At 44.0% G+C, this 27,299-nt stretch overlaps 1 protein-coding gene across 1 annotated transcript in view; it reads right to left on the bottom strand.

The window, feature by feature from the left end:
- The window catches only part of LOC126092678 (dipeptidyl aminopeptidase-like protein 6), a gene marked incomplete at its 5' end in the record, with an annotated part of 446,401 nt that overhangs the window by 5,379 nt on the left and 413,723 nt on the right, over positions 1 to 27,299 (bottom strand). The window contains 3 exons of the mRNA XM_049908399.1: positions 11,230 to 11,441; positions 19,573 to 19,736; positions 22,264 to 22,458. Of these exons, the coding sequence (XP_049764356.1) occupies positions 11,230 to 11,441; positions 19,573 to 19,736; positions 22,264 to 22,458 (571 nt within the window). The remainder of the gene's footprint in view (positions 1 to 11,229; positions 11,442 to 19,572; positions 19,737 to 22,263; positions 22,459 to 27,299) is intronic.

Raw genomic sequence — 27,299 nt, 5'->3', positions numbered from 1 at the left:
GACCACAACAACAACAACAGAAATGTGAATAAACATTCCCTTGTATTGGTGGTGAATAAATATTCCCTTGTACTGGTGATGACGAACTTTCTGTTGTGATTTCTACATGTATTTTCAGGAATCTCTCTTTCGATTCCGTCAAATTTAAAAGCTTTGAAAATATGTAGCTATTTCTTGGCAGTGTTCTTTATTCGTCTAGGCTAATTTACCATCATACGTTTGAAAGCAGAGATTCTGTGGTGAGTATCCTTTGATTTGGTTCGTAAAGATCCTGTAGAAAGCATTTGTGTTGTAATTTTTGAAGTTTACTGCAACTCTTTTACTTTGTCTTAAAGTCTTGTATGTTTGCGAACTTCGAGGAATTTCTTCTGTGTTTCTTCTTATTTGTTGTAATTGGAATTTTGAAGGGCTTTCTTCTTTCTTTTACTGCACTGTCACATTCTTGACTCACCAAGGTTTTTCTTGTAGAGAGGGATGAGGTCTTCCACTGTTTTGATAATTTTCATTTGAAATTTCTCTCAGTTTCCTGCAAGTTATTCTTTCCACTTTTCTGTGATTATTAGAGGCTTTGATTCTGTGTAGATCAGATTTTGGGATCACCTGTGTTTTCCTGTTCAACTTCCTTTTGTGTGTGAATTTAATTTTGGTTATTGTTGAGTAACGATCGGAATCAATGCTTGAACCTCTGCGTACTTGCACGTCGTGAATTTGTTTATGGTAGTCGTACGATATTGCCACATGATCAGTCTGAAATTCTCCTAAATGATAGATGGGCCATTGTCACGTTTTTTATTTTTTTTGTTTTTCGGGCCTTTTCCGAAATGAAGATAATATAACTTTAGACTGTATTGTTAGCATAACTCAACGAGCTGAGTGCCAGTGTTATTGGTGAACTTGTGAGCAGGACGGTCTCTCACAGTCTCCATGTACTTACCTTCCCTGCCATTCTACGCGTTAAAATCATCGAGTAGAATTTTCGCATCGTCTTTTGGAATTTTCACCATCTCTCTTACAAGTTCTTCCCAGAACCTTCCTTGGAATCTTTTTTATTGTAGTTTTTGTTTGTGTGTTCGACTCTTAAGTTAAAAAAGTATATGTTTCCACTGAAAATATACTTTATAAGTTTTATTACAGTCTTTTCACTGAATCCAAAAACTTTTGTCTAAAACAAAGGTCATACCCAATGTTGCTGCCCCTTTTCGGTTTTCCTGTTTTTTTCCACTTTTGAATATTCTGTAATTATTACAGTCTGTTGTGTCTGTATCTATGAATCGTGTTTCTTGTTGGGAGGGAATTTGAATATTCTGCTTCATGAATTCTGTTGTGGCATTGTGTAATTTTTCTGCTCGGTTGAGTGCTTGAATGTTGGAAGTGCCAATGCCGTGTGTGCTTTTCCTGGAAGTTTGGAAGGTTGCCAGAGCACTTAGACTTGCTCTCCCGTGTAAGTCCAAGCTGCTCAGAATCCGAATGCTTGGTTGCCACTTTGAGGTGGGTGGAAGGTCCACCTGGGGTAATCCTGTTTATTATATATCTGTATGTATGTAGAATGAATCACCTGAAATTTGCACCGTAAATATTGCGGAAATGGAAAGCGCTTTTGATGCGCGGTATTCATAGAGTGGATTGGTACTCAGGGTCTCGTATTGTTAGCCTATACACAGACTGTAATAAAACTTAGAAAGTATATTTTCAGTGGAAACATATACTTTTTTAACTGGAAGAATGACTACTGACATTAACAAACTAAGATCAGGGTAAATTAACATGCCAATGGTCTTAGCTGCAGGATTCTGCTGCTAGTCGTTTAAGAGATATCGTATTTTGTAAAGTTCCCACTCCTAGGCTTGTACAATACCTGTGGTGGCACACACCATAAAATGCTGCTTTCAAAATGACCATCAGCAACGGCAATACACGCTTCCAGTCCGGTATGGAACAACTGCTCCACACTATCTAGCATTACAGTGGAGATGTCCGATCAGGCTGCAGTAATAGATTGTTGTATATCATCGGGTGTAGTTGGGATGCTCTAGTAGACAGCGTCTGTCAGCTTTGCCTACAGAAAAAAATCTACGGGCGTCGAATCTGGGGAAGGGGCCGGCCAAGGTAAAGGTCCTCTGTGTCCAATCCAACAGTTTTGAAACGGTTTGTAACGACATGCTGCAGTACTTCGTGCACTATGGGCTGGACAGACATCATGTTGGTACCACAGGTACCTCCTAGTCTGCAGAGGAACGTCTTCTAGCACCCTTGGTAGACAATCTGTTAGGAGGCTGCGATACTTGTGCGCGTCCAATGTTCCGTCTGTGAAAAACAGGCCTCTGATCTAACGATTCATTATCCCCACACCACGGTTACACTCCATGGATGCTGACATTCCACCCGACGAAGCCGACGGGGATTGTTAACAGACCAGTGGTGCATGTTTCGGCGGTTTGCCTGGCCACGATTGGTAAATCACCAAACAAAATACGATACACCCGGAATATTCTATCTTAATACCCATATACAGAAGTTAACGCGATTCTCATAATCATTTCCGTGCAGCTCTTGATGGAGAGGGATGTCATAGGGATGGAAATTGTGTCGGCAAATAATGCGTTGGTCACTTGCCTGACTGTGCCGCCTCCTCTTGCGATTTCGCGGGAGCTAACGTACGGATCAACTGCAACAGCAACAAGAACATTAATTTTTTCTTCTATCGTCACTTGTTTCCTTTTGTTACGTTATCTAGTTGTTACACTACCACTTTCACGAAAATGGTTGAAGAGGTTGATAAAGAGCTGCCGAGATGGTTGATGACTACTAGCATATCTTGCCGCATACGCCGTACAAGAAGAACGCTATTCTTCATACACTCTCCATATACCATGAGCATGTCGGCTTTTTAAGCGTAGGGAAATCCCATCATGCACCCACGACCTACTGCATGGATGTCACACACTAACTGACTAGGAAGTTGCAATGCACTCAAGAAATTCACAACCATAATGTAAACAAACATAACTAAATCATACGTAGCAAATTCTCAGGTTGAATGGAACAAACAAGTTTCGGTGTGGAAACTTTTCAGGATATGGTTGTAAACGGCTCGCACTAGAATCCTGCAAGAAATACCACCGACATTCTAATTTAACCTACTTTTAAAATGACGAGCCAAAGAAACTGGCACAGCTGTCTAATATTGTGTAGGGCCCCCCCGCGAGTACGCAAAAGTGTCGCAACACGACGTCGCATGCTCTCGACTTACGTCTGAAGCAGTGCTGGAGGGAATTGGAAAAACGAATTCTGCAGGGCTGTCCATAAATTCGTGAAAGTAACGAGGGGGTGGAGATCTCTTCTGATCAGCTCGTTCCAAGGCATCCCAGATATGCTCGATAATGCTCATATCTGGGGAGTTTGGTGGCCAGCGAAGGTGTTTAAACTCAGAACAGAGTTCCTGGAGCTATTCTGTAGCAAATTCTGGACATGTTGGCTGTCACACTGTCCTGCTGGAATTGTCCAAGTCCGTCGGAATGCACAATCGATATGAATTTATGTAGGTGATCAGACAGAATGCTTATGTACGTGTCGCCTGTCAGAGTCGTATCTAGATACATCAGGGGTTCCATATCACTCCATATCACTCTAACTGCACGCGCTCCACATCATTACAGAGCCTCCATCAGCTTGAAAATTCCCTTGCTGACATGCAGGGTCCATGGATTCATGAGGTTGTCTCCATACCCATACACGTCCATCCGCTCGATACAATTTGAAACGAGACACGTCCGACCACGCAACATGTTTTCAGTCATCAACGGTCTAATGTCGGTGTTGACGGGTCCAGGCGAGGCGTAAAGCTTTGTGTCGTGCTGTCACGAGTCGGCCTTCGGCTTCGAAAGCCCATATTGACGATGTTTCATTAAATGGTTCACACGCTGACACTTGTTGATGGCCTGGCATTGAAATCCACAGCAATTTGCGGAAGGGTTGCACTTCTGCCAGTTTTAACGATTCTCTTCAGTCGTCGTTCCTCCCGTTCTTCCAGGATCTCCGACTATAACACCACGTTCGAGTTCAATCTCGATAACCTGCCATTGTAGCAGCAGTAACCGATCTAAAAAATGCGCCAGACACTTGTCTTTTGTAGGTGTTACCGACCGCAGCGCCGTACTCTGTTTACATATCTCTGTATTTGAATACGCAAGCCTATACCAGTTTTTTTGGCGCTTCAGTGTATATGGCGAGGCGTTTATCACCTAAAATTATTTTTTACTTGTTAAGGACTTTGTGATTTGTTCCCATCCGCACCAGCAGCGATCATTGCCTCCTGAAACAGACATCAATCCGTTCTCGCAACTTTAGCAGCAGAGAAAGTTATAAAAAGGAGAGGCACATTTATTTGGAGAATCTTTATTTGTGAAGACTTTAAACTCAATTTTCCGTCTGACAATAATGATCGAGGGCACCTGCACGTACTGATGTGCAGCTTTGGATTATTTGGTGCAGTTAAATTCCCTACGAGGACTGAAGAATATAGTGCAACTGCTAATGACAGTTTCCTTTTAGACACAACGCCGTACTGTGATTTACCCGTAAAACTAACAGTAATTATTTATAAAGCCGGTATGACAAAAAAATTAAGAACAATACTTACTGACCAGTTGGGTATGGATCACGGAAGAAAACTACTGACTGGCAAAATCATAAACGATGAGTAGATCAGAGTGTTTAGAGAGAAATTACGGGACGTTGGGGACAAATTTAGAAAGCAGAGAGCGCATATGGCAAATTTCTATCGTTCTTTATTTCCAAATCATCACGTTCTACGATTAGTTCTCTACAGAGGTAACACCCACTAATAAATATCCAAATACATAGGTATCATACGTATTTGTGCAGATACTGACTGCACAGCCAACAGACATAAATCCTTAATGAGATTAGAAAATTCATCACGTCATTAGAAATCAGTAATTCTGATTGCTATGACAATGTTTCCTGCTGAATATTAAAATACTGTCCTGACTCGATAGAATTACTGTAACTCTATCTTTGTAATCAATCAGTAACTTGAGGAACATGGAACATTTCCGTTACACTTAAAAATGCTATAGTAACACCTACTTACTACATAAAACTGGAGATAACCAAACGATCTAATCAGAGACCCATTTCACTTCTTCCTGGCTTTTCAAAAATGTTTTGGAACTCTGTAATAACTTAGAGGATGGAGTGCGGGGAGGTGAACAGAAAAAAAAAGAGTGAAATTTTGGCACTTTTTCAGTGTTTTGCTTCTTTTTTTCCCCTTACGTTCCAAGCACTTAGACTTTTCTCGTAGACCGCTAATTTTCTACATTTTTTGCATATTAAACGTCTTTTTACTCCATATACTTACCAAGATTCTCCATGGACATCAAATTTTTGCACCCTCCACATTCCACTACTACCTGAGCTGCTGTTAAAAAAGGGACTTCATATGGTATTCTGGTGCCCCTGCTGTGCCGTGGATTCAGTAATTCAGCATGTTTATCCTAACGAAATACTTCATTAACGGTGAACAGATTTTGGAGTGGAATCTGCACATGGCATGAAATAAATGATTTCATACTCCCATTCAGAAAGTCATTTGAACTGTGCTAGCAGTGCACATTTGTATAAGAACCCGATCAGCCTAAATGTCAAAATGTATCTTCAGAAATTTGACTACTTCATTTCTAATGAACACTGCATTGTACGACCTACTGCAAAATTATGATCGGGGACCTAACAATGTATCACTACAAAACAGGTACTGATGGGAATGACGAATAGTTATGGATAGCTGTCTGATAATTGCTGCATAACGGATTGTTTTCTGTCTTGATGGGCTTTAAGCATGCTATGCACCCAACATTTCCATAAACAATAATGTTTACTGGGATAAGTTTGGGAGCATCCAAACAACATGGAGTTTTAAGGCCTTCCCGTTTAACCATGGTTCTCTGTAAATCCACCATCGAAAGAAAAAAATTGGACACTAGCCTTAGTTGGATGTTGCCTGAAAATTGCAGACGAAATAAAATACAGTTAATTTCCTACTCTCTTCCAATGAGTTTGCATTACCAGGTAATCTGATTATAATCTGACAGAAATGTTCTAATTTGATCTTTCAACTTTTCCATTGCGCCTCTTCACTGACGACGGCACCCACAAGGACACAGAGTTAGCGCTGTATGCAGAGTTCACTCGATACAGGAGGAAGTGGACCTTGTGATGCACAAATGTGTAGTAATTAACGATGTGTGCTTTCTACATAAAGTTGTATGGAGGCAAATTGCAACGCCGTTCCTTTGAAGAACTACATTTAGATATTTGATGTAAAGATAAATTTGATAAGTGCTAACTGTAGAAAATTATTCGTTTGTGCCAAGTAAGAGATGTCTGCTCTTGATTGACAGGTAGATCTTCGTTGGTTGTCACCAGGGGACAGGTTGAAGGTGGCTATTTGGAGGCGCGCATGCCCAGATAGTGTCCTCTGGCGAAAGTGCTCTTAGGGTGGTAACTAGCAGTAATGCTTTGGTCTGGAAGCGGTGTGGGCGCTGTGTTCTCGGCAAGAACGCTCAGCTTTGTTTCTGACCTAGGCCTAGGTGGAGGAGAGGCCAGTGCAGCGTGGAAAGCACTTGGTACCAGTAAGCAGGAGGACTCAGTGTCTTGTCATGAAGAGTGATTCTTCCAGAGGATTCGCTTGCAAAAGGCAGACGGACAGATTTACCTCTGCGGTGGTGTGACTTGGGAGGAGACGTTGCGAGAACAGCACGGCGGGTGCACCGCGTGTTCAGGGCTGTGCTCGGTCTCGCTGTGCTTCATATAACAGTTTTGACCAACTTACATCGAGCGAATTGTGTTTGTGTTAGAAGGGTGAGTATCTGCCTTACTACGTACTTTCAAGAAATTATTCGCTTTATTCTAGGCAGTATATCAGTCTGGATATTCAGGTTTGCAATCTGTTGTGTTGTTATTTACTAAGAGCTCACTGAGAGTACAGCGCTATGCACTGAAGTACCAAAGAAATTGGTGTAGGGATGCGTAGTTATAAACAGAGATATGTAAACAGGCAGAATACGGTCCTGCGGTCGGCAACGACTATATAAGACAACAAGTGTCTGGCGCAGTTGTTAGATCGGTTACTGCTGCTACAATGTCAGGTTATCCAAATTTGAGAGAGTTTGAACGTGGTGATACAGTCGGCGCACGAGCGATGGGACACAGTATCTCAGAGGTAGCGATGAAGTGGGGTTTTCCCGTACGATCAGGAATCCGGTAAAACATCAAATCTCCGACATCGCTGTGGCCGGAAAAAGATCCTGCAAGAACGGGACCAACGACGACTGACGAGAATCGTTCACTGTGACAGAAGTGCAACCCCTCCGCAACATGTTGTGTGGTCGGACAAGTCTCGTTTCAAACTGTATCGAGCTGATGGACGTGTACGGGTATGGAACAACCTCATGAATCCATGGACCCTGCATGTCAGCAGGGGTATGTTCAAACTGATGGAGGCTCTGTAATGATGTGGGACGCGTGCAGCTGGAGCGATATGGGACCTCTGATACGTCTTGATACGAATCTGACGAACAAACACGTACGTAAGCATCCTGTCTGGCCTTCTGCATCCGTTCATGCCCATTGCGCACTCCGGCTGACTTGGACAATTCCTGCAATACAATACGACAACCCACATGTCCAGAGTTGCCACAGAGTGGCTCCAGGAACACTCTTCTGAGTTCAAACACTTCCGCTGGCCACCAAACTCCCCAAATGTGGGTTATTGAGCATATCTGGGATGCCCTGTAACATGCTGTTCAGAAGAGATCTCCACAGCCTCGAACTCTTACGGATTTATGGACAGCGGTGCAGGATTCATGGTATCACTTCCCTCCAGCACTATTTCAGACATTAGTCGAGTCCATGCTACGTCGTTTTGTGGCACTTCTGCTTGCTAGCGGGGGCCGTACACGACATTAGGCAGGTGCAGCTTTAGTCTTCGGCTCTTCAGTGTATAAGGCGTAGCTATAACAAGTTCAGTGTCAAATAATATGTATTCTGCTGCCGTACACCAAAAAAAAAAAAAAAAACATTATCATTTACTAACCGCTACTCTGTAATTCTGACCCGAGTCACGGGCTAGTGCTGATGCTATTAAGTTACAGCAACTGTTAATCAGTAGTTCTTGATTCTGGCCTGTAAAATTTTCTGAGCTACTGTAAAATTATTTCAAGCAAAGTACGTTAAAGTTGGTGGCTCATTCAGATATGGCAGTTGTGTAGTAATTTAAAGATTTTCTTCAAGTTTTAAATATTTCCGGCTGTTGAAGTAAGGAAGTGTTATTTTATTGTAAGTTTTTGTTACCTATATTTGTACCTATATATATTTTAAGTGTTATAGGTAGCTTATTTATTGTACTGAAAAAGACTTGAAACTATAAGCGCTTACATGGATGCCGTGGTGTACACCATAATAAGCAAAGCTGGTTTGCTGTGAATGGACTGTCACTGGGTCTTAACATTGTACATGAGAGCTTGCAGGTCTGTTCTGGAAATTACAATTGTAAACCTGAATTTATCTTTTTTTTAAGAAAATCTTTTAAACAGTGAAGATTTATGCTTTTAAAATTCATGCGCTGTCATTATCTGTAGTATTTATTTAAATAGCTTAAAGTTTTTAATAGTCAGTTTAATAACTGCTTTTGGTTGGAGTTGTTTTTAATTGAATTCGTTCTGGTCAAGATTATTGTTTCCTATTCTCCATAACGGATATGTTTTACTATAGAAGGTCAGATCTGTTTCCTCACTCTGGGTTTTCATATCTTTTATATAAATTTGTTTGAATTATTATGGTTTTTTTAAGGCCCAGCATCTTACCACTCCAGAGGCTAGCTCCCTACCATTTCTAAATGGAAAAAATTATAGGGAGAAATCTGACAAAACGTAAAATTTTGAGTTTTTTTGGGGGCCCTTAAGTTAGTATTGGATTCTCGAGGTCTAAAACTTGGCTTATTCCCTACTCACCATCTAAATACAACATAACTAAAAGTTCACAAAATTCGAACCTTTTGTAGGACCCAATATACCTACACCATATTTTCCAATTTCTAGTGTATCTGAAGGGTTTCGGAAAACTATTTCAAATGTCTGAACGTAATCATGTTCAACTGACTGTTTTTAGGGAGACAAGAGAACAGTTGAAAGGCTTGTTAGAAGCAGAGTAGCACGAGAGTCCTACTTTACGGTGTTTACACCGCAGTAATTGTTTTGTCAGCACGCCTTTCAATTTTAGCACATTCCTCAGATACTTTTGCGTAACATTTCAATGCTAGTATCAGCTACCGTTTATTTATCATTTTATTCGTCTTTTTAAGACTTATGGCTACCGTTAAAATCCTGTATTTCCATTTTGAAAAGAGAGAAATAAAACTATTCTTGCTTCAATATCTCCGTTGATACGAGAGTTAAAGAGGTTTAAATATACAACATAATGTGCAATCATTCGCCGAAAACTTCGTTTCAGGACTATATTCTGCACAATTCCTTTCTTCCTTATCTTCAGATTTAACTTGAATCCGCTGCTTCCTGATAAGCTCGACTTGACTTGTCGAACAGTATACGAATACATTATCTGATAAAAGTGTCCGGGCACCTGTATGCACTCCTGTGTTCACGAGAGACGGTCTAGCCAGTATAAAAGGAGGCAAAGAGTTTTATGATGTCAGAGGACAAGCTGCAACAACAGCTTCACTTCGCATAAGGAGTAGTCGTTGGACGTCATCTCAGTAACAGATCCATCAGGGGTATTTTCACCCATCTGCAGCCACCCAGCTGATTGGTTGGTTACGTGATAGTGAAGTGGAGAGTGAAGGAACAACCATTTCTAAACCAAGACCAGGCTGACCTCGTTATGGATGAGGGCCGTCGAGCATTGCTGAGTATCCTTACAAAAAATCACATGAAATCAGCGGAAAGAATAATTCGTGAGATCCAAAGTAGTACCAACAGTTCAGGTAGCACAATGCTGTGCGTAGAGAGTTAGAAATGAAAGCGTGCAATGCTCATAAACCATACACTTCTACCGTCAATGCTAAGCAACACTTCATCTGGTGTAAGGACCGACGCTATTGGACAGTGGATGATTGCAAACGTGATCTCAAGTGATGAACCACGCTGTATACTGTGGTAATCCGATGGAAGGGCTTAGGTTAGGCGCATGCCTGGAGAACATTATCTGCCGTCATGTGCTGTGCCAATAGTGAAGTGGGAAGAGATGGTACTATGGTATGGAGGTAGTTTCGTGACTAGAGTGCGGTTCTGTAATTGTGCTTAAGTTAACGATAAATGCGAAAGTATTTGAGCACTTTTTACAGCATTGTGTATTGTGTACAGTAAAGGAAAAGTTCGATGCTTGTGTGTATCAGCATGTTAAAGTATCCTGCCACAACGCAGCACCTATGAAAAACAGTTTGTTGACAATAACATTCATGAAGTGGACTGGTCTGCCCAGAGTTCCAGTTTGAAGCACCTTTGGGATAAGGCAGAGGCCAGAGTGGTCGTGCGGTTCTAGGCGCTACAGTCTGGAGCTGAGCGACCGCTACGGTCGCAGGTTCGAATCCTGCCTCGGGCATGGATGTGTGTGATGTCTTAGGTTAGTTAGGTTTAATTAGTTCTAAGTTCTAGGCGACTGATGATCTCGGAAGTTAAGTCGCATAGTGCTCAGAGCCATTTTTTGATAAGGCAGAAGGTCGACTTGGCTCCAGACCCCAGCGTCGTACATCAGTACCATTTCTGGTTTCGGCTATAGATGGTTGATTGGCTTGTTTGGGGCAGGGGTCTAAACAGCGAGGTAATCGGTCCCATCTGGTTAGGGAAGGATGGGGAAGGAAGCCGGTTGTGCCCTTTCAAATGAACCATCCCAGCATTTGCCTGAAGCGATTTAGGGAAATCACGGAAAACCTAAATCTGGATGGTCAGACGCGAGTTTGAACCGTCGCCCTCCCGAATGAGAGTCTCTCGGTAGCTCTTGATGAATAATGGGCTACGATTCCTCTACAGACATTCAGAAACCTAACTGAAACTGTCCCCCTCAGAGTGGAAGCCGTAAAATTCGATGGGTAGACACAGTCTGTATTAATTTCCAGTATTAGGTGTCCAGATACTCTTGCTCGGGCGATGTACTTGGGGTGCTGAGGCGTGCGCCGAGTGCGACTGGACCCACCTGTTGCCGGAAGAGGACGCCCTTGTTGGCGAGCGCCTTGGCCAGCGCCATGCTCTGCTGGAAGTGGACGTTGTCGTCGGCGGTGCCGTGCACCAGGTAGAACATCTTGTCGCGCAGCAGCTCGGCGCGCCGGCTCACGTCCGCCTCCTCGTAGCCCTTGTAGTTGCCCGTCTCGTTGGGCAGGCCCATGTAGCGCTCCGTGTACGCCGAGTCTGCAAACCGGTAACAACAACATGTGACGTATGGCGAAAGTGGCAGCAGGCGCAAGTGCGTTCTCAGGCTCACAACAGCAAAACCAGACAGTACCATTAGTAGCAAGGGAAAATGATGTACAGGGTATTCAGCTACCCCTACCGGTGTGGTTATATGTAACCCGCAATGTTATATTTGGTCTTCAAATTGTTCAAATGGCTCTAAACACTATGAGATTTAACATCTGAGGTCATCAGTCCCCAAGACTTAAACTACCTAAATCTATCTAACCTAAGGACATCACACACATCCATGCCCGAGGCAGGATTCGAACCTGCAACCGTAGCAGCAGCGCGGTTTCGGACTGAAGCACCTAGAGCCGTTCGGCCACAGCGACCGGCATCTGGTCTTCAAAAACCACGTGCAAGATTTATATGTTCTCTCGCTCGCTCTGTCCTACGGAGAAAATGAACAAGACATTTTTTTAGAAAATTTACTGTAGTTAAATTTTGTACTGCGATTCGTTTTCGAGTTATTGAAGAAAAACGTACAAACAAGACTTTCAAATGCACCTGCACCCAAACATCCTTCCTTCACTGGTCAGGATTTCTAATATGTTGTTTAGGCACTCCCTCCTACCACAGAACATATATTTCCTACTACACGAAGGGTTCTCGATATTCGTCCATTTTCGGTCTTTGCTGATTGAATTGTTACGGTACCAGCAAGAGTCGGCTATAGCAACGTTGAAGGGCGCCAAACAGAGTTTCTGGCTCAGGTCATGTACCCGGTTGCTTTAGCTGTAACGTATGTGGCGAAAAGCTGTTTATGAGTGGCTAAGCTCGTACAGTTCCAATGTGTTTCCTTCAGCATTCGAATTGCTTAAGCGATGTTGGTGTAAAAAACAGTTTTTGGCGTCTTGGTACAGGGCGGGAATAGAATTCATAGGAGAGATCTTTTTTTTTAATATAAATATGGCCACCAATCATTGACGTCAAGGATTTCATCTTCTTGTAATATAAATACTGCCTCGTGTATTTGTTTATATTAAGTATTTTGTACGTATACGTCTTAGGGATATAAACTCTGTCATGTTTCTTTATAGCACGTTTTATTATGCCGACTGTTCTACAACAATCAAGAATCTATGTCCTCTAACAGGAAAATAATGAACAGTATCTTGAAACTTTTCTGATTTAGTCAGACTTAAACAGAAACGTATGACAGCATAATTTCTGTTTTTTCCAGGGCAGACTCAGAAAACACAAGTAAAGTTTCGGAAATTGCAGGAAAATAATTTTCCATTTAATGTTACAGAAAAGTACACGCTTCATTAGCACCAATCTTTGCATATCTTGTGGTGTACATGTAAATAACAGAACTGGTATCCTTCAGATTTCTTACACATAACATGATCTCAGATAACTAACTCAAGTAAACATTTCTTGCACTGGGATGTATGGCACTGGCACGTTCTACATGAAGTCGAACGCGACTCCCCAAACCGCGTCGTCCCTGGCAGTTAGTCGTCTACACTTCCGCACCTCCTTCTTCATTTGTGACTGTACAGTTCCCCCTGTGCCCCTCCCCCCCCCCCCACACACACACACACTCTTAATGGACTCGGGCAGGTGAGTTAATTTCAGTTTAGTCTGCAGCTCCTTACATGTGCTGGAGACATCAATTTGGTGTTCCAATCTTCAAATTAAAATTATTATTGAAGTGTGATGAATGGAGAAATATTTAAGTGTTGTTCCCGGATGAGAGACCTTAAAGAGATTGTGGATCTTCACATTTAATTCCGAGTGCAGATATTTTATTTCTTTTCCTCCGCAGTGCGAATGAACTGATGTGATCATAGATGTCTTTGCAGGTATCTCCAGGAACTGCTTGGGACTTTTTGTTGAAATTCGTGTCGTTTTGTGGTTTGGAGCCTGAGATTAAGAGTGAACCTAATCTGTTTTCGGCGATATACAGTGAAGGTTTGTGGAAGCTTTTTTGCAAATTCCTATGCCGTTTGAGTAATGTAGTACATAGAACGTAAAGCTTGCTCCTCTTTGTTTCGAATGTTCAGTATGATCAGAACGGCACTTTATGTCAAAAGCTTCCAAGAGCAGCTGTAGGTGAAGTTCTTGTTCACTTTTGATGTTAAAATCAGAAATTTTGATAGAATTCGCAGTTGATCATTTTTTGTGATCTTAAGGTAACATTTTCGGAGCTTGCGTACTCGTACTGGAATAACGATTTTTTTCTCATCAGTTACGTTAAGTAAACAACGGAAGTACGTCAGCCATTTCCATATCTTTTCTTTCCTAATATTACACTTCCACTTTTCAGGTATTGACTTTCACTCCTTACATGTAACTAGAAAATTTAGCTCCTTGTTTTGCGTGTTCCGACTCCATAGATTTGCTAAATAGTTCCAGCAAACTCTGCATAATATTACACTGAGATGACAAAAATGATGGGACAGGAATATCCACAGATGCAGATGTCGGTGGTACCGCGTGCACAAAGTATAAAAGGGCAGTGCACTGCCCGAGCTGTCTACTGCACTCAGGTGATTCATGTGGCAATGTTTCCGACCTGATTCTGGCCGCACGACAGGAGTTAACAGACCTCGAACGCAAAGTGGTGGTTGGAGCTAGACGCATGGGACATTCCATTTGGAAAATCATTAGGGAATTCAGTATTCCGAGGTCCACAGCGTCAACTGTGTGCTGACGATACCAAATTCATTTATTTCTTATTACGGACAACGAAGAGGTTGGGGGCCTTCGCCAAACGACCGAGAGCAGCGTCGTTTGCACAGCGTTGTCAGTGCTAACAGATAAGCAACACCGCGTGCAATAACCGCAGATACACTATGTGACCAAAAGTATCCTGAAAACCCCAAAAACATACGTTTTTCATATGAGGTACCTTGTGCTGTCACCTCCATATCAGCTTCCTCAGTAGTCATTAGACATCGCGAGAGAGCAGAATGGGGCGCTCTGCGGAACTCACGGACTTCGAACGTGGTCAGGTGACTTGGTGTCACTTGTGTGATATGTCTGTACGCGACATTTCCACACTCCTAAACATCCCTAGGTCCACTGCTTCCGATGTGATAGTGAAGTGGAAACGTGAAAGGACACCTACAGCACAAAAGCGTACAGGCCGACCTCGTCTGCTGACTGACAGTTGAAGAGGGTCGTAATGTGTAATAGGCAGACATCTATCCACACCATCACACAGGAATTCCACACTGCATCAGGATCCACTAAAAGCACAGTGACAGTTGGGCGGGAGGTGAGAAAACTTGGATTTCATGGTCTAGCGGCTGCTCACAAGCCACACATCACGCCGGTAAATGCCAAACGACGCCTCGCTTGGTGGAAGGAGTGTATACATTGGGCGATTGAACAGTGGATAAACGTTGTGTGGAGTTATGAATCACGGCACACAATGTGGCGATCCGATGGTAGGGTGTGGGTATGGTGAATGTTGTGGACTGGCAAGACAGCCAATCCACTAGGAGGAAGCCGAAAGGCACGCGTTTAAGCTCACGCAGGCTGGCGTGAGGTCCGGAACAAGACAGGGAAATGAGACTAGCAAAAATAATACGTAGCTGCTGGAATACTTAACTTTAATCCATAATTGGTGAACATCGCTCTTGACGGTACATGTTTTACAGCATCAATAGTAACTGGTAGTGGCGCCTAGCTAGGTTGTAGCAAATGACGTAGCTGAAGGCTATGCTAACTATCGTCTCGGCAAATGAGAGCGTAATTTGTCAGTGAACCATCGCTAGCAAAGTCGGCTGTACAACTGGGGCGAGTGCTAGGAAGTGCCCGCATCTCGTGGTCGTGCGGTAGCGTTCTCGCTTCCCACGCCCGGGTTCCCGGGTTCGATTCCCGGCGGGGTCAGGGATTTTCTCTGCCTCGTGATGGCTGGGTGTTGTGTGCTGTCCTTAGGTTAGTTAGGTTTAAGTAGTTCTAAGTTCTAGGGGACTTATGACCTACGATGTTGAGTCCCATAGTGCTCAGAGCCATTTGAACCATTTTTTTGCTAGGAAGTGTCCCTAGACCAGCCGTGTGGCGGCGTTCGGTCTGCAATCACTGATAGTGGCGACACGCGGGTCCGACGTATACTAACGGACCGCGGCCGATTTAAAGGCTACCACCTAGCAAGTGTGGTGTCTGGCGGTGACACCACAGTGAATGCCCGGTGAACGTCATCTGCCGGCCGCGGTGGTCTAGCGGTTCTGGCGCTGCAGTCCGGAACCGCGGGACTGCTACGGTCGCAGGTTCGAATCCTGCCTCGGGCATGGGTGTGTGTGATGTCCTTAGGTTAGTGAGGTTTAAGTAGTTCTAAGTTCTAGGGGACTTGTGACCTAAGATGTTGAGTCCCATAGTGCTCCGAGCCATTTGAATCATTTTTGAATTTTTGAACGTCATCTGCCAGTGTGTGTAGACCCAATAATAAAATTCGGAAGCGGTGGTGTTCTGGTGTGGTCGTGTTTTTCATGGTGGGGGCTTGCACCCCTTGAAGTTTTGCGTGGCAATATCACAGCACAGGTCTACACTGATGTTTTAAGCACCTTCTTGCTTCCCACTGTTGAAGAGCAATTCAGGGATGGCGTTTGTATTTTTCAACACGATCGGGCACCTGTTCATAATGCACGGCCTGTGGCGGAGTGGTTCCACGACAATAACATCCCTGTAATGGACTGAGCTGCACAGTGTCCTGATCTGAATCCTATAGAACACATTTGGGATGTTTTGGAACGCCGACTTCGTGCCAGGCCTCACCGACCGATATCGATACTTCTACACAGTGCAGCAGTCCGTGAAGGATAGGCTGACCTTCACCAGGAAACCTTCCAGCACCTGATTGAACGTATGCCTGCGAGAGTGGAAGCTATCTTCAAGGCTAGGGGATGGGCCAACACAATATTGAATTCCAGCATTACCGATGCAGAGCGCCACGAACTTGTAAGTTATTTTCAGCCTGTTGTCTGGATGGTTTTGATCACATAGTGTATCAATGTGGAGCAGACGGGGAACTTGTCCGTTAAGACAAGGTGGCGAAATTTTGCGTTAATGAGTTACGGAAGCAGACGACTGACGCGAGCGTCTTTGCTAACAGCACGACATCAACTGCTGCGCCTCTCCTGGGCTCGTGACCTTATTGGCTGGATCCTAGAAGACTTGAAAACTGTGTCCTGACTGTAGGGTTCGAGTGTGGTGCAGATCTTACGAAGCCATTGACCGAAGTTACAAAGTTCTGTGCAAGCTGCTGGTGGCTCCATAATGGTGTGGGCTGTGTTTATTTACAATGGATTGTGTCCTCTGGTCCAACTGATTTGCTTGTTAATGGAAATGGTTATGTTCGGCTATTTGGAGATCCTTTTTAAGCCATTCACGGGCTATATGTTACCAACCAACGATGAAATTTTTATGGATAACAGTGCGCCATGTCACCGGGTCACATTTGTTCGCTACTGGTTGGAAGAACATTTTGGACAATTGGAGCGATTGCTTTTAACACCCAGATGACCCGACAAGAGTCCCATCGAACATTTATGGGACATAATCGAGAGGTCAGTTCGTGCACAAAGTCCTACACCGGCAACACTTTCGCAATTATGGAGGCTATAGCGGCAGAATTATTCAGTATTTCTGCAGTGAAGTTTCAACGACCTGCTGACTCCGTGGCACTTCGAGATACGGCACTACGCTTGGCAAAAGGAGATCCGATTCTATATTTGGAGTACCCCATGACTTTTGTCACATTAGTATACAAATCGCTCATAATAAACTCTGCGAAATCGAAAATATACGTATCGAAATTTGTATTCCGCTGTCAAGATACTTGCCATTGATCTCTATCCTAAATAGCCCAGATTCTAATCTTTTCTGGTTTTCTGAGAGCCAAAGCTTTGCTTTGAACGAACGCTGTCAATGCTTTGCTTTTAACGTACATTGTCATAAATCCCTACCTTAAAATAGTAATGGCACTAGTAAACGTTCGTGGCCAGGAATGTTCTTTGTTTTTGCCTGCCTTTTATGTCATACATGCTATGACTGTCACTTATCATTTTGCTCCTCTGGTAACAGAATTTCTTTACTTCGCGGTTGTCAATTGTAATGTAGCATATGTAACTGACCTCATTTTTTCTACTGCTCATTAAGCTCATTAAAGCACAGCTGCAGCCAAGAAACTAGTGTTTACTTCCGCCAAAAGAATTAAACTAACATAGTGAGAGATGACATACCCCCAGTTGACTGTGGAGGGCAACAAACGTGTTTTACGGTCAGATGATTGACATTTGACTTACGCTAGTAACACGCTACGTTGTGTTTATCGTAGATCTCAGGAAAACTACGTATAAGAGGAAGTGAAAGCTGGTGGAAGTCTCGTCTTAGCTTTTTCCTTACATGAAAACTGTTACGTCTTGGTGCCACAGAGCGGAGTTTTATAGTTTATCTAGCAAAGACTGTTATATTATGAACTTTGTCTCCTATAACACTGGGGAAAATTGGGACTTCGTGGCAGGAACAGTGATATCTCGAAAGATTCGCAAAGTCCGAGGCTATGAGTTCCACTGACAATGAGTGAGGCCGTCTAGAACAGCACACCTCCCACACACTCTGTCCGACGTGGACCTGTTGATGTGGAAGTACTGACAAGTAACGACAGTCTCACAACGAAACCCTTGCCAGTTCCTTTCATAAAGACGTTACAGCCTTTTACATCTACATCTACATAAATGCTCCGCAAGTCACTGTACAGTACGTGGTGGAGGGTACCCTGTACGACTACTAGTGATTTCCTTTCCTGTTCAACTCACAAACAGAGCGAAGGAAAAACTACTGTTTATATGCCTCCGTATGAGCCCTAACTTCTTGTATCTTAACTTCATGGTCCTTACGAACAATGTATGTTGGAGGCAACAGAATCATCTGACAGCTTCAAATTCCGGTTCTCTAAACTTTCTCAATAGTTCTTCTCGAAAAGGACTTTGCCTTCCTTCCAAGGATTCCCATTTGAGTTCCCGAAGTAGCTCCGCAACAGTTACGCGTAGTTCGAACGTACCGATAACAAATCTAACAGCCCACATTTGAATTGATTCGATGTCTTCCTTCAATCCGAGTTGACAGGATCCGAAACACTCTAGCAGTGCTCAACAACAGGTCGCACCAGCGTCCTACATGCGGTCTCCTTTAGAGGTGAACTGCTCTCTCCTAAAATTCTCTCAATAAACCGAAGTCGACCATTCACCATCCCTACCACAGTTTTCACATGCTCGCTCCAGCTTCTATCGCTTTGCAACGTTACGCCCAGATACTTGAACGACATGACTGTGTCAAGCAGGACACTAGTAATACTGTATCCCAACATTACAAGTTTGTTCTTCCTACTCATCTGCATTAACTTACATTTTTTCTACTTTTAGAACTAGCTGCCATTGATCAACCAACTAGAAATTTGGTCTAAGTCATCTTTTACCCTTCTACAGTCACTCACCTTCAACACCTTACCGAACTCTATTGCATAATCAGCAAACAGTCGCAGATTGTTCTCATCCTGCCCACCAGATCATTTATGTGTATAGAAAATAACAGCGGTCCCATCACACTTCCCTACAGCAGTGCTGACAATACCCCTGTCTCTGATGAAGACTCACCGCACTGGGTTCTATTACTTACGAAGTCTTAAAGTCACTCACATAATGGGAAACTTTTCTCTATGCTCGTAACTTCGTTAACACCCTGCACTGGGGCACCGTGTCAGATGATTTCCGAAAATCTAGACCCACGGATTCTGCCTGTTACCCTTAACATGACACCATTGGTGCTGTTCAACAATTGTGGCAATGTTAGTTAGGTAAGCCCATCCACCACAGGGAGGTCGTACCACATCGGATCCGAAAAATGGGTTTTTAATTGTTTGGGCCCAAAAAGTGTTTGGAACTTGGCAAGCGGTTGTTCACAGAAGTCGAAGATGACGACTTTTTCTTCTTTGGGAGGGTCCACTGGAATAGCGTTTTGTTCGTTCAGTTTACGTGACAGAAGAAGAAAAGGAAGTTGTGTATTAACGCAAATGATAGCGAGGCAGAGAGAGAGGCAGTGCTGTCGAGACGCGGCGTGCGAGGCGCAGACTCACCGTAGAGCTTCCACGTGGTGACGGGCGCCACGGAGATGCCGCAGTGGAAGACGTCCCGCTCGCGGTCCCTGGCGAGCGCCATGGCCGCCACGAAGCCGCCGTAGCTCCAGCCCCACACGGCCACGCGCCGCTTGTCCACGAAGTGCAGCGAGTCGCGCAGGTACCTGCCGGCACACACACACGGTCACATCACTACGCTCAAAACTGCTTTCCAGCAAGAAGACATTTTCTTTTGGTTGGTTGGTTGGTTGATTTTGGGGAAGGGACCAACCAGCGAGCCGGCCGGTGTGGCCGAGCGGTTCTAGGCGCTTCAGTCTGGAACCGCGCGACCACTACGTTCGCAGGTTCGAATCTTGCCTTGGGCATGGATGTGGGTGCTGTCCTTAGGTTAGTCAGGGTTAAGTAGTTCTAAGTTCTAGGGGACTGATGACCTCCGATGTTAAGTCCCATAGTGCTCAGAGCCATTTGAACCATTTTTCAGTGTGCATGACTGCACAAGTTTGGCAGTCAACACTTGTGGTAATGTTATTTAGGTAACCACATCCACTACGACAAGGTAGTACCACATCGAATGCGAAAAATCAGTTTTTAAATGTCCTGGGGCCAAAAACAGCATAAAAAGTAAAATGTCGACTTTTAATTGTCTTAGCCGGCCGCGGTGGCCGAGCGGTTCTAGGCGCTTCAGTCCGGAACCGCGCGACTGCTACGGTCGCGGGTTCGAATCCTGCCTCGGGCATGGATGTGTGTGATGTCCTTAGGTTAGTTAGGTTTAAGTAGTTCTAAGTTCTAGGGGACTGATGACCTCAGTTGTTAAGTCCCATAGTGCTCAGAGCCATTTGAACCATTTTTTAAAAATTGTATTAAGGTCTAAAACTGCACAACAAGCAAAATGGCATCGCTTTTCAGTAGTTGTAAGACCTCCGCTAGATATGTTCAATATGTTGTCCACCATTTTCGGCCACAAGTTGAAATCGAGAAACAGCATGTTCGTCAACGGATCGGAATGTCTCACGGACCACGTTGAGAACGTATTGCGCAGTGCATGCTCCAGTTCAGCTACGTTCGTAATTGTAGCACTGAACACGACAACTTTCAGATAACCCCACAGCGAGAAGTCACACAGATGAAGGACAGGCTGTAGGGAAAAAGCGGCTGATAGTTCCAACATTTACGAAATGCCTCGGCATGAGCCGCTTCACTGTCTGTGCGGAGGAGCGCCATCTTGCATAAATATGATCTTATCCACATATCCACGGTATTAACGGGTTGGAATGCCGTTGGCGCGCAAAAGACTCTCATAGCTTGTACTAATGACAGTACAGGTAAACAGGACCAGCAGGACTCGTCTCCTCGTTAAAATACGTCCCTACGATAAACGATGCCTTCAGCACGCACAACACAGTCACCTTTGTAGAATTTAGTGGTAACGATTTATGTATGTGCAGATTTTCCGTTGCCCATATTCCCGCAATTCTGCGTATTGATATGTTCTTGGAGATGGAAATTTATTTGGTCTGTTCACAGAACGTTTCATGACCGTTCATTGTCCACTTCCATGTGCGCAAGAAATTCCAGAGAGAGCCGGCCGCGGTGGTCTAGCGATTCTAGGCGCTCAGTCCGGAACCGCGCGACTGCTACGGTCGCAGGTTCGAATCCTGCTTAGGGCATGGATATTTGTGATGTCCTTAGGTTAGTTAGGTTTAAGTAGTTCTAAGTTCTAGGGGACTGATGACCACAGATGTTAAGTCCCATAGTGCTCAGAGCCATTTGAACCAATCCAGAGCGAACGCTTTTATCGCTGGCAGGTCAGTAGTAAATAACTTCGTAATAAGGGTGACTTTAAACGGGTAGCAATGCAGGATGTTTCACAGGATTTTATGCACCATCCTCGCAGGCATGTCCAATGTTCGGGCCATTCCCCGTACACTGCACACCACCGCTCGACCCATCCTGCAACGCTGTGGCCACATGTTCCATAGATTTTGGATCAACTGCTTTTCTACATCTTCCCCACTGCACTTCGAAACTACCTGTCTTTTCGGATTTTGTAATTATTATCTCCAGACCAATAGCAGACATCGAACTAATGGCTTTTTTCATTACCTTCAGTGTATGGAACTTCTGCTGGGCTACTCGCGCACAGTCACTCTTCTTGTAAAAGAGCCTTACCAGCATAACGCGATCCTTCATGGAGACAGTCGCGTTGTGATTTTTGGACGCAAAGTGGGGAACGACCGTGTGCCACGCACCTGTTGGTGTGCTTATTCTGACGCTTACAGCGCCATCTATTGGTCAAATTTTCGTTACCTTTTTTTGTTCCATGACGCTTCCCCATGCACCAATAATACTTTGCTCAAATATGACGTAAATCTGAGCAATGGTTCACTTCCTACAGCGTTTTGAAATTGGGACTTCAATTATGGACCCCTGTATTTGATGTTATTTCTGTTATTTGAAAATAAGATTTGCAAAAAATGTATCAGTGTGAGCCCGCTTATCAGCATGACGTTGCAGGCCCTCTGACCTCGCTGCTTGCACTGATCTGGATGGGTGTGGTGTCAACAAGATGCTGTATTCGATCCTGAGGCAGGTTGGCCACAACTGTTGCATGTGGCCCTAGATATCCTGGATACTGGTGCTGGAACGGAGTTATTAAGTTTGTGTGTCATCAGAAAAGGTGAGCCGACTCACTCGGTGACTTCAATCTGGTCGTCGACCTCGACGGAACCGAGCCTCAGGTAGACCTCGTGCAGCAGTTGGTAGCCCTGCCCGCCTGAGCCGCGGCCGTCGATCTGCGCCACGATGAAGTCGCGGTTGCTGGCCAGGAACGTGCTCCAGTCCAGCTTCCAGCGCTCCGTCACCAGCTGCGTGCCCGGGCCGCCGTACCTGCAATGCCATGCGCCGTTTCTGTGTTTATACATGTTCAGTCAAGAGTAGCCTCTCTGAAAGAAGTATTTTCAAAAGTAAGGTAACTAATACAATACAGTGAAGATCACTGTACTACGCTTGTAGAAGTTAGTGAGTACAAGGATGTCGTCGGGACTGCAACTGGAAAGTGTGACAGCTCCATTAATGTTCTCTACGTTGTTGTTGTTGTTGTTGTTGTGATCTTGTCACAAGACTCCATTATACTCTGTCACGTGCAAACCACTTCATCTGCGAATAGCTTCTGCAACTAAATTCCCTCCAATACGGTGAGCCCCTGACGCCTCAGTATGTATCCTATCAACTGATCCCTTCTGCTAGTCAGGTAGTGCTACAAATTGCTTTTTACAGCAGTTCTATTCAGTACCTTAGTTACATGCTCTAATCATCTAATCTTCAACATTCTTCCGTGGCACCATTTTCTAAATCCTCTATTATTTTCTTGTCTAAACTGTTTATCTTCCATGTTTCACTTCCATACATGCCTACACTCCATAGACAGACTTCCAGGAAACAATTCCTAACATTAAATTTACATTCTATGTTAACAAATTCCTCTTCCTCAGAACGCTTTTCTTACCATTGCCAGGCTACATTTTATATCCTCTCGCGTGTTCCTACATTTCTCCAGAATCCATCATCATTTACTTTGCTGCCTAAATAGCAAAACTTATCTACTGCTTTAAGTCTCTAGTTTCCTAATCTCATTCCCTCAGCACCACTTGATTTAATCCGACTACTTTCCATTATTCTTGTTTTGCTTTTGTTGATGTTCATCTAATACCCTCTATTCAAGATATGTCCATTCCTTTCAACTGCCCTTCCAAGTCCTGACAGAATTACAATGTCATTTGAAACTCGAAGTTTTTACTTCTTCTCCCTGAACTTTCATTCCTACTCCAAGTTTTTCTTTGGTTTCCCTTACTGCTTGTTCAAGGTACAGATTGAATAACATTGGGGACAGGAAAATAGCGGAACAGGAAGGGAAGATTAGAGCCCTTTAGGCTGAACTGGATAGTCCTAGGGAGGAACTGATGAGGTTAAGTGGGGAGGAGGGTGAAGACAGGTGAGAAGTGGTAGCAAGGTACAAGGGCCACAGAAAGAGAACAATATCAGACAGTTTCATAATTGTCACAAACAATAGATTTGCCTTGCTACCTCAGTCAGCTAAGGAAGACGCTCAAGTAGATGTAAATGTAGTCAGCACACAACAGACTTTCACTAGGAAACCAACTGTCGCAAAAAAGTAGAAAGTAGGAGGAAAGTTCTGTTGTTAGGTAGTAGTCATGGAAGAGGTGTGGGCCAGATCTTGCAGAAAGAATGAGGTGACAAGTACCAGGTCACAAGTATTTTGAAGCCCAGTGCATGTCTTAGCTAAGTGATAGAGGATGTAGGATCATTGTGCAAGGGTTATACAAGCAGGATCATGTTATGGTAGTGGGTGGAACGGGAAACAGTATTGATAGGGATCAGGGCTACAATATTGAGTGTGACCTGGTAAAAATAGCATATGCAACGAACCATACAAATGTTGGCTTGGTTTATGCACACATGCGGTATGACCAGCCCCAATTGAACAGCTCTCTCAGGAGGGTCAACATGGAGCTGGATCAGCTGCTTCAGGTGGCTACTTTGTCAGGCACAGGTTTGGTTCCTGTTGATGGTATTGGTAGGTGGAACTTCACAGGACATGGCCTGCATCTCGGTAGGAAAGGGAAGGTTGGTTGGTTGGTTGGTTTGGGGAAGGAGACCAGACAGCGTGGTCATCGGTCTCATCGGATTAGGGAAGGATTGGGAAGGAAGTCGGCCGTGCCCTTTCAGAGGAACCATCCCGGCATTTGCCTGGAGTGATTTAGGGAAGTCACGGAAAACCTAAATCAGGATGGCCGGAAAGGGAAGGGTAAACTGCCTGGGATGATAGCAAATTCTTTAAGGGGGGACACTGGAACTCATGGGAGTCCTTTTTTAGGCTAAGATCAGTGTCCAATCATCGTACATTGATTGAAATGGAGCTTAATGAGAAATTCAGACAGGCAGGTACTAGAAATGTGAAAATATCACAAGATTCCCAAAACAGTACAGTGGAAAATAATGTTAGTATGTCACAAGATTCACATAAAAGCACAGACAAAAATAATGTTAATATATTGCATCAGAATATCAGGGGATTAAAAAACAAAATCGAAGAGCTTCTTGTTTGTTTAGAAGATTTACAAACTGAGGCTGGATTAGATGTACTACGCCTGTCTGAACATCATATAGTCACAGGTATGGAATTGGCAAGTGTAGGTGGATATAAGCTTTCAGCACACGTAAGTAGAGACACTATGGAGAGAGGACGAGTTGCCATATATGTTAAAATCAGTCATAGTGTGAAAAATCTGAAAACTAAAATATTTGGCGTAGAGCAACACATAGAAGCATGTGCATGTGAGCTTAAACTAAATAATGGTACTTTTATAGTTGTAGCCATATGTAGGTCCCCATTGGCAAATTTTCAACTATTTTTGAAAACCTTGGATTCTTTGTTGTGCTTCCTGTCAGACAAAGGAAAGCAAGTTAAATTGTCGGTGAAATCAAATGAGAATCTCTGAAGGGAAGCAGATTTTCTTTTCGAGAAATACTATTGGGAAAGATTAGAGAACCGACATTTTCGACAGATTGCAGACGTTATAATGTAAATGTCATGTACAAGGGAAGCAGATTTTCTTTTCGAGAAATGCTATTGGGAAAGATTAGAGAACCAACATTTTCGACAGAATGCAGACATTATACTGTACATATCACGCACGGAACTCGAAGACAAAGTAACCTGCCACCCAGTCCCCCCCCCCAACCCCGCCCACCTCCCGGCTATTCATCGTATAATGGTTTCTGGGGTATGTATATACAGGGTGTTTCAAAAATGACCGGTACATTTGAAACGGCAATAAAAAGTAAACGAGCAGCGATAGAAATACACCGTTTGTTGCAATATGCTTGGGAAAACAGTACATTTCCAGGCGGGCAAACTTTCGAAATTACAGTAGTTACAATTTTCAACAACAGATGGCGCTGCAAGTGATGTGAAAGATATAGAAGACAACGCAGTCTGTGGGTGCGCCATTCTGTACGTCGCCTTTCTACTGTAAGCGTGTGCTGTTCACAACGTGCAAGTGTGCTGTAGACAACATGGTTTATTCCTTAGAACAGAGGATTTTTCTGGTGTTGGAATTCCACCGCCTAGAACACAGTGTTGTTGCAACAAGACGAAGTTTTCAACGAAGGTTTAATGCAACCAAAGGACCGAAAAGCGATACAATAAAGGATCTGTTTGAAAAATTTCAACGGACTGGGAACGTGACGGATGAACGTGCTGGAAAGGTAGGGCGACCACGTACGGCAACCACAGAGGGCAACGCACAGTTAGTGCAGCAGGTGATCCGACAGCGGCCTCGGGTTTCCGTTCGCCGTGTTGCAGCTGCGGTCCAAATGACGCCAACGTCCACGTATCGTCTCATGCGCCAGAGTTTACACCTCTGTCCATACAAAATTCAAACGCAGCAACCCCTCAGCGCCGCTACCATTGCTGCACGAGAGACATTCGCTATCGATATAGTGCACAGGATTGATGGCGGCGATATGCATGTGGGCAGCATTTGGTTTACTGACGAAGCTTATTTTTACCTGGACGGCTTCGTCAATAAACAGGACTGGCGCATATGGGGAACCGAAAAGCCCCATGTTGCAGTCCCATCGTCCCTGCATCCTCAAAAAGTACTGGTCTGGGCCGCCATTTTTTCCAAAGGAATCATTGGCCCATTTTTCAGATCCGAAACGATTACTGCATCACGCTATCTGGACATTCAGGAGGCGGCGTGGATTGGCCTCCCTATTCGCCAGACATGAACCCCTGTGACTTCTTTCTGTGGGGACACTTGAAAGACCAGGTGTACCGCCAGAATCCAGAAACAATTGAACAGCTGAAGCAGTACATCTCATCTGCATGTGAAGCCATTCCGCCAGACACGTTGTCAAAGGTTTCGGGTAATTTCATTCAGAGACTACGCCATATTATTGCTACGCATGGTGGATATGTGGAAAATATCGTACTATAGAGTTTCCCAGACCGCAGCGCCATCTGTTGTTGAAAATTGTAACTACTGTAATTTCGAAAGTTTGTCTGCCTGAAAATGTACTGTTGTCCCAAGCATATTGCAACAAACGGTGTATTTCTATCGCTGCTCGTTTAGTTTTTATTGCCGTTTCAAATATACCGGTCATTTTTGAAACACCCTGTAGATACAGATATAACGCTTTTCATTGTGATTGACTTCAAATTGTGTCGTGTATTTAGTGCTTGTCACACTTTCACGTGCTCTAGGGTGACATTGTATGATCTAAGACACTAACCAAGGTGGAAAGCAGTCTTGACTGATATGTTTTCGAATCGAACCCTATAATGGAAGTTCATTGGTCCTAACTTCAAAATTTCGCGGATGTAAAACTAACGGAACATCTGTAGGAAAAGGGGAAAACCTTGGGTGTATCGTGTTCGTAGGGTGCATTCTTCGCCACAAACTCCTCACGAGGTGCTGTAAACAGAGTAAACAGCGTACGTTCAGTTACCTGCAGCTGTTCAGCAGATGGAATTATGGCCGGCCGGAGTGGCCGTGCGGTTCTAGGCTCTACAGTCTGGAACCGAGCGACCGCTACGGTCGCAGGTTCGAATCCTGCCTCGGGCATGGATGTGTGTGATGTCCTTAGGTTAGTTAGGTTTAATTAGTTCTAAGTTCTAGGCGACAGATGACCTCAGAAGTTAA

Source organism: Schistocerca cancellata, chromosome 7, assembly GCF_023864275.1.
Source record: "Schistocerca cancellata isolate TAMUIC-IGC-003103 chromosome 7, iqSchCanc2.1, whole genome shotgun sequence".
Classification (NCBI taxonomy): domain Eukaryota; kingdom Metazoa; phylum Arthropoda; class Insecta; order Orthoptera; family Acrididae; genus Schistocerca; species Schistocerca cancellata.
This window is presented reverse-complemented; position numbering and strand designations above follow the sequence as displayed.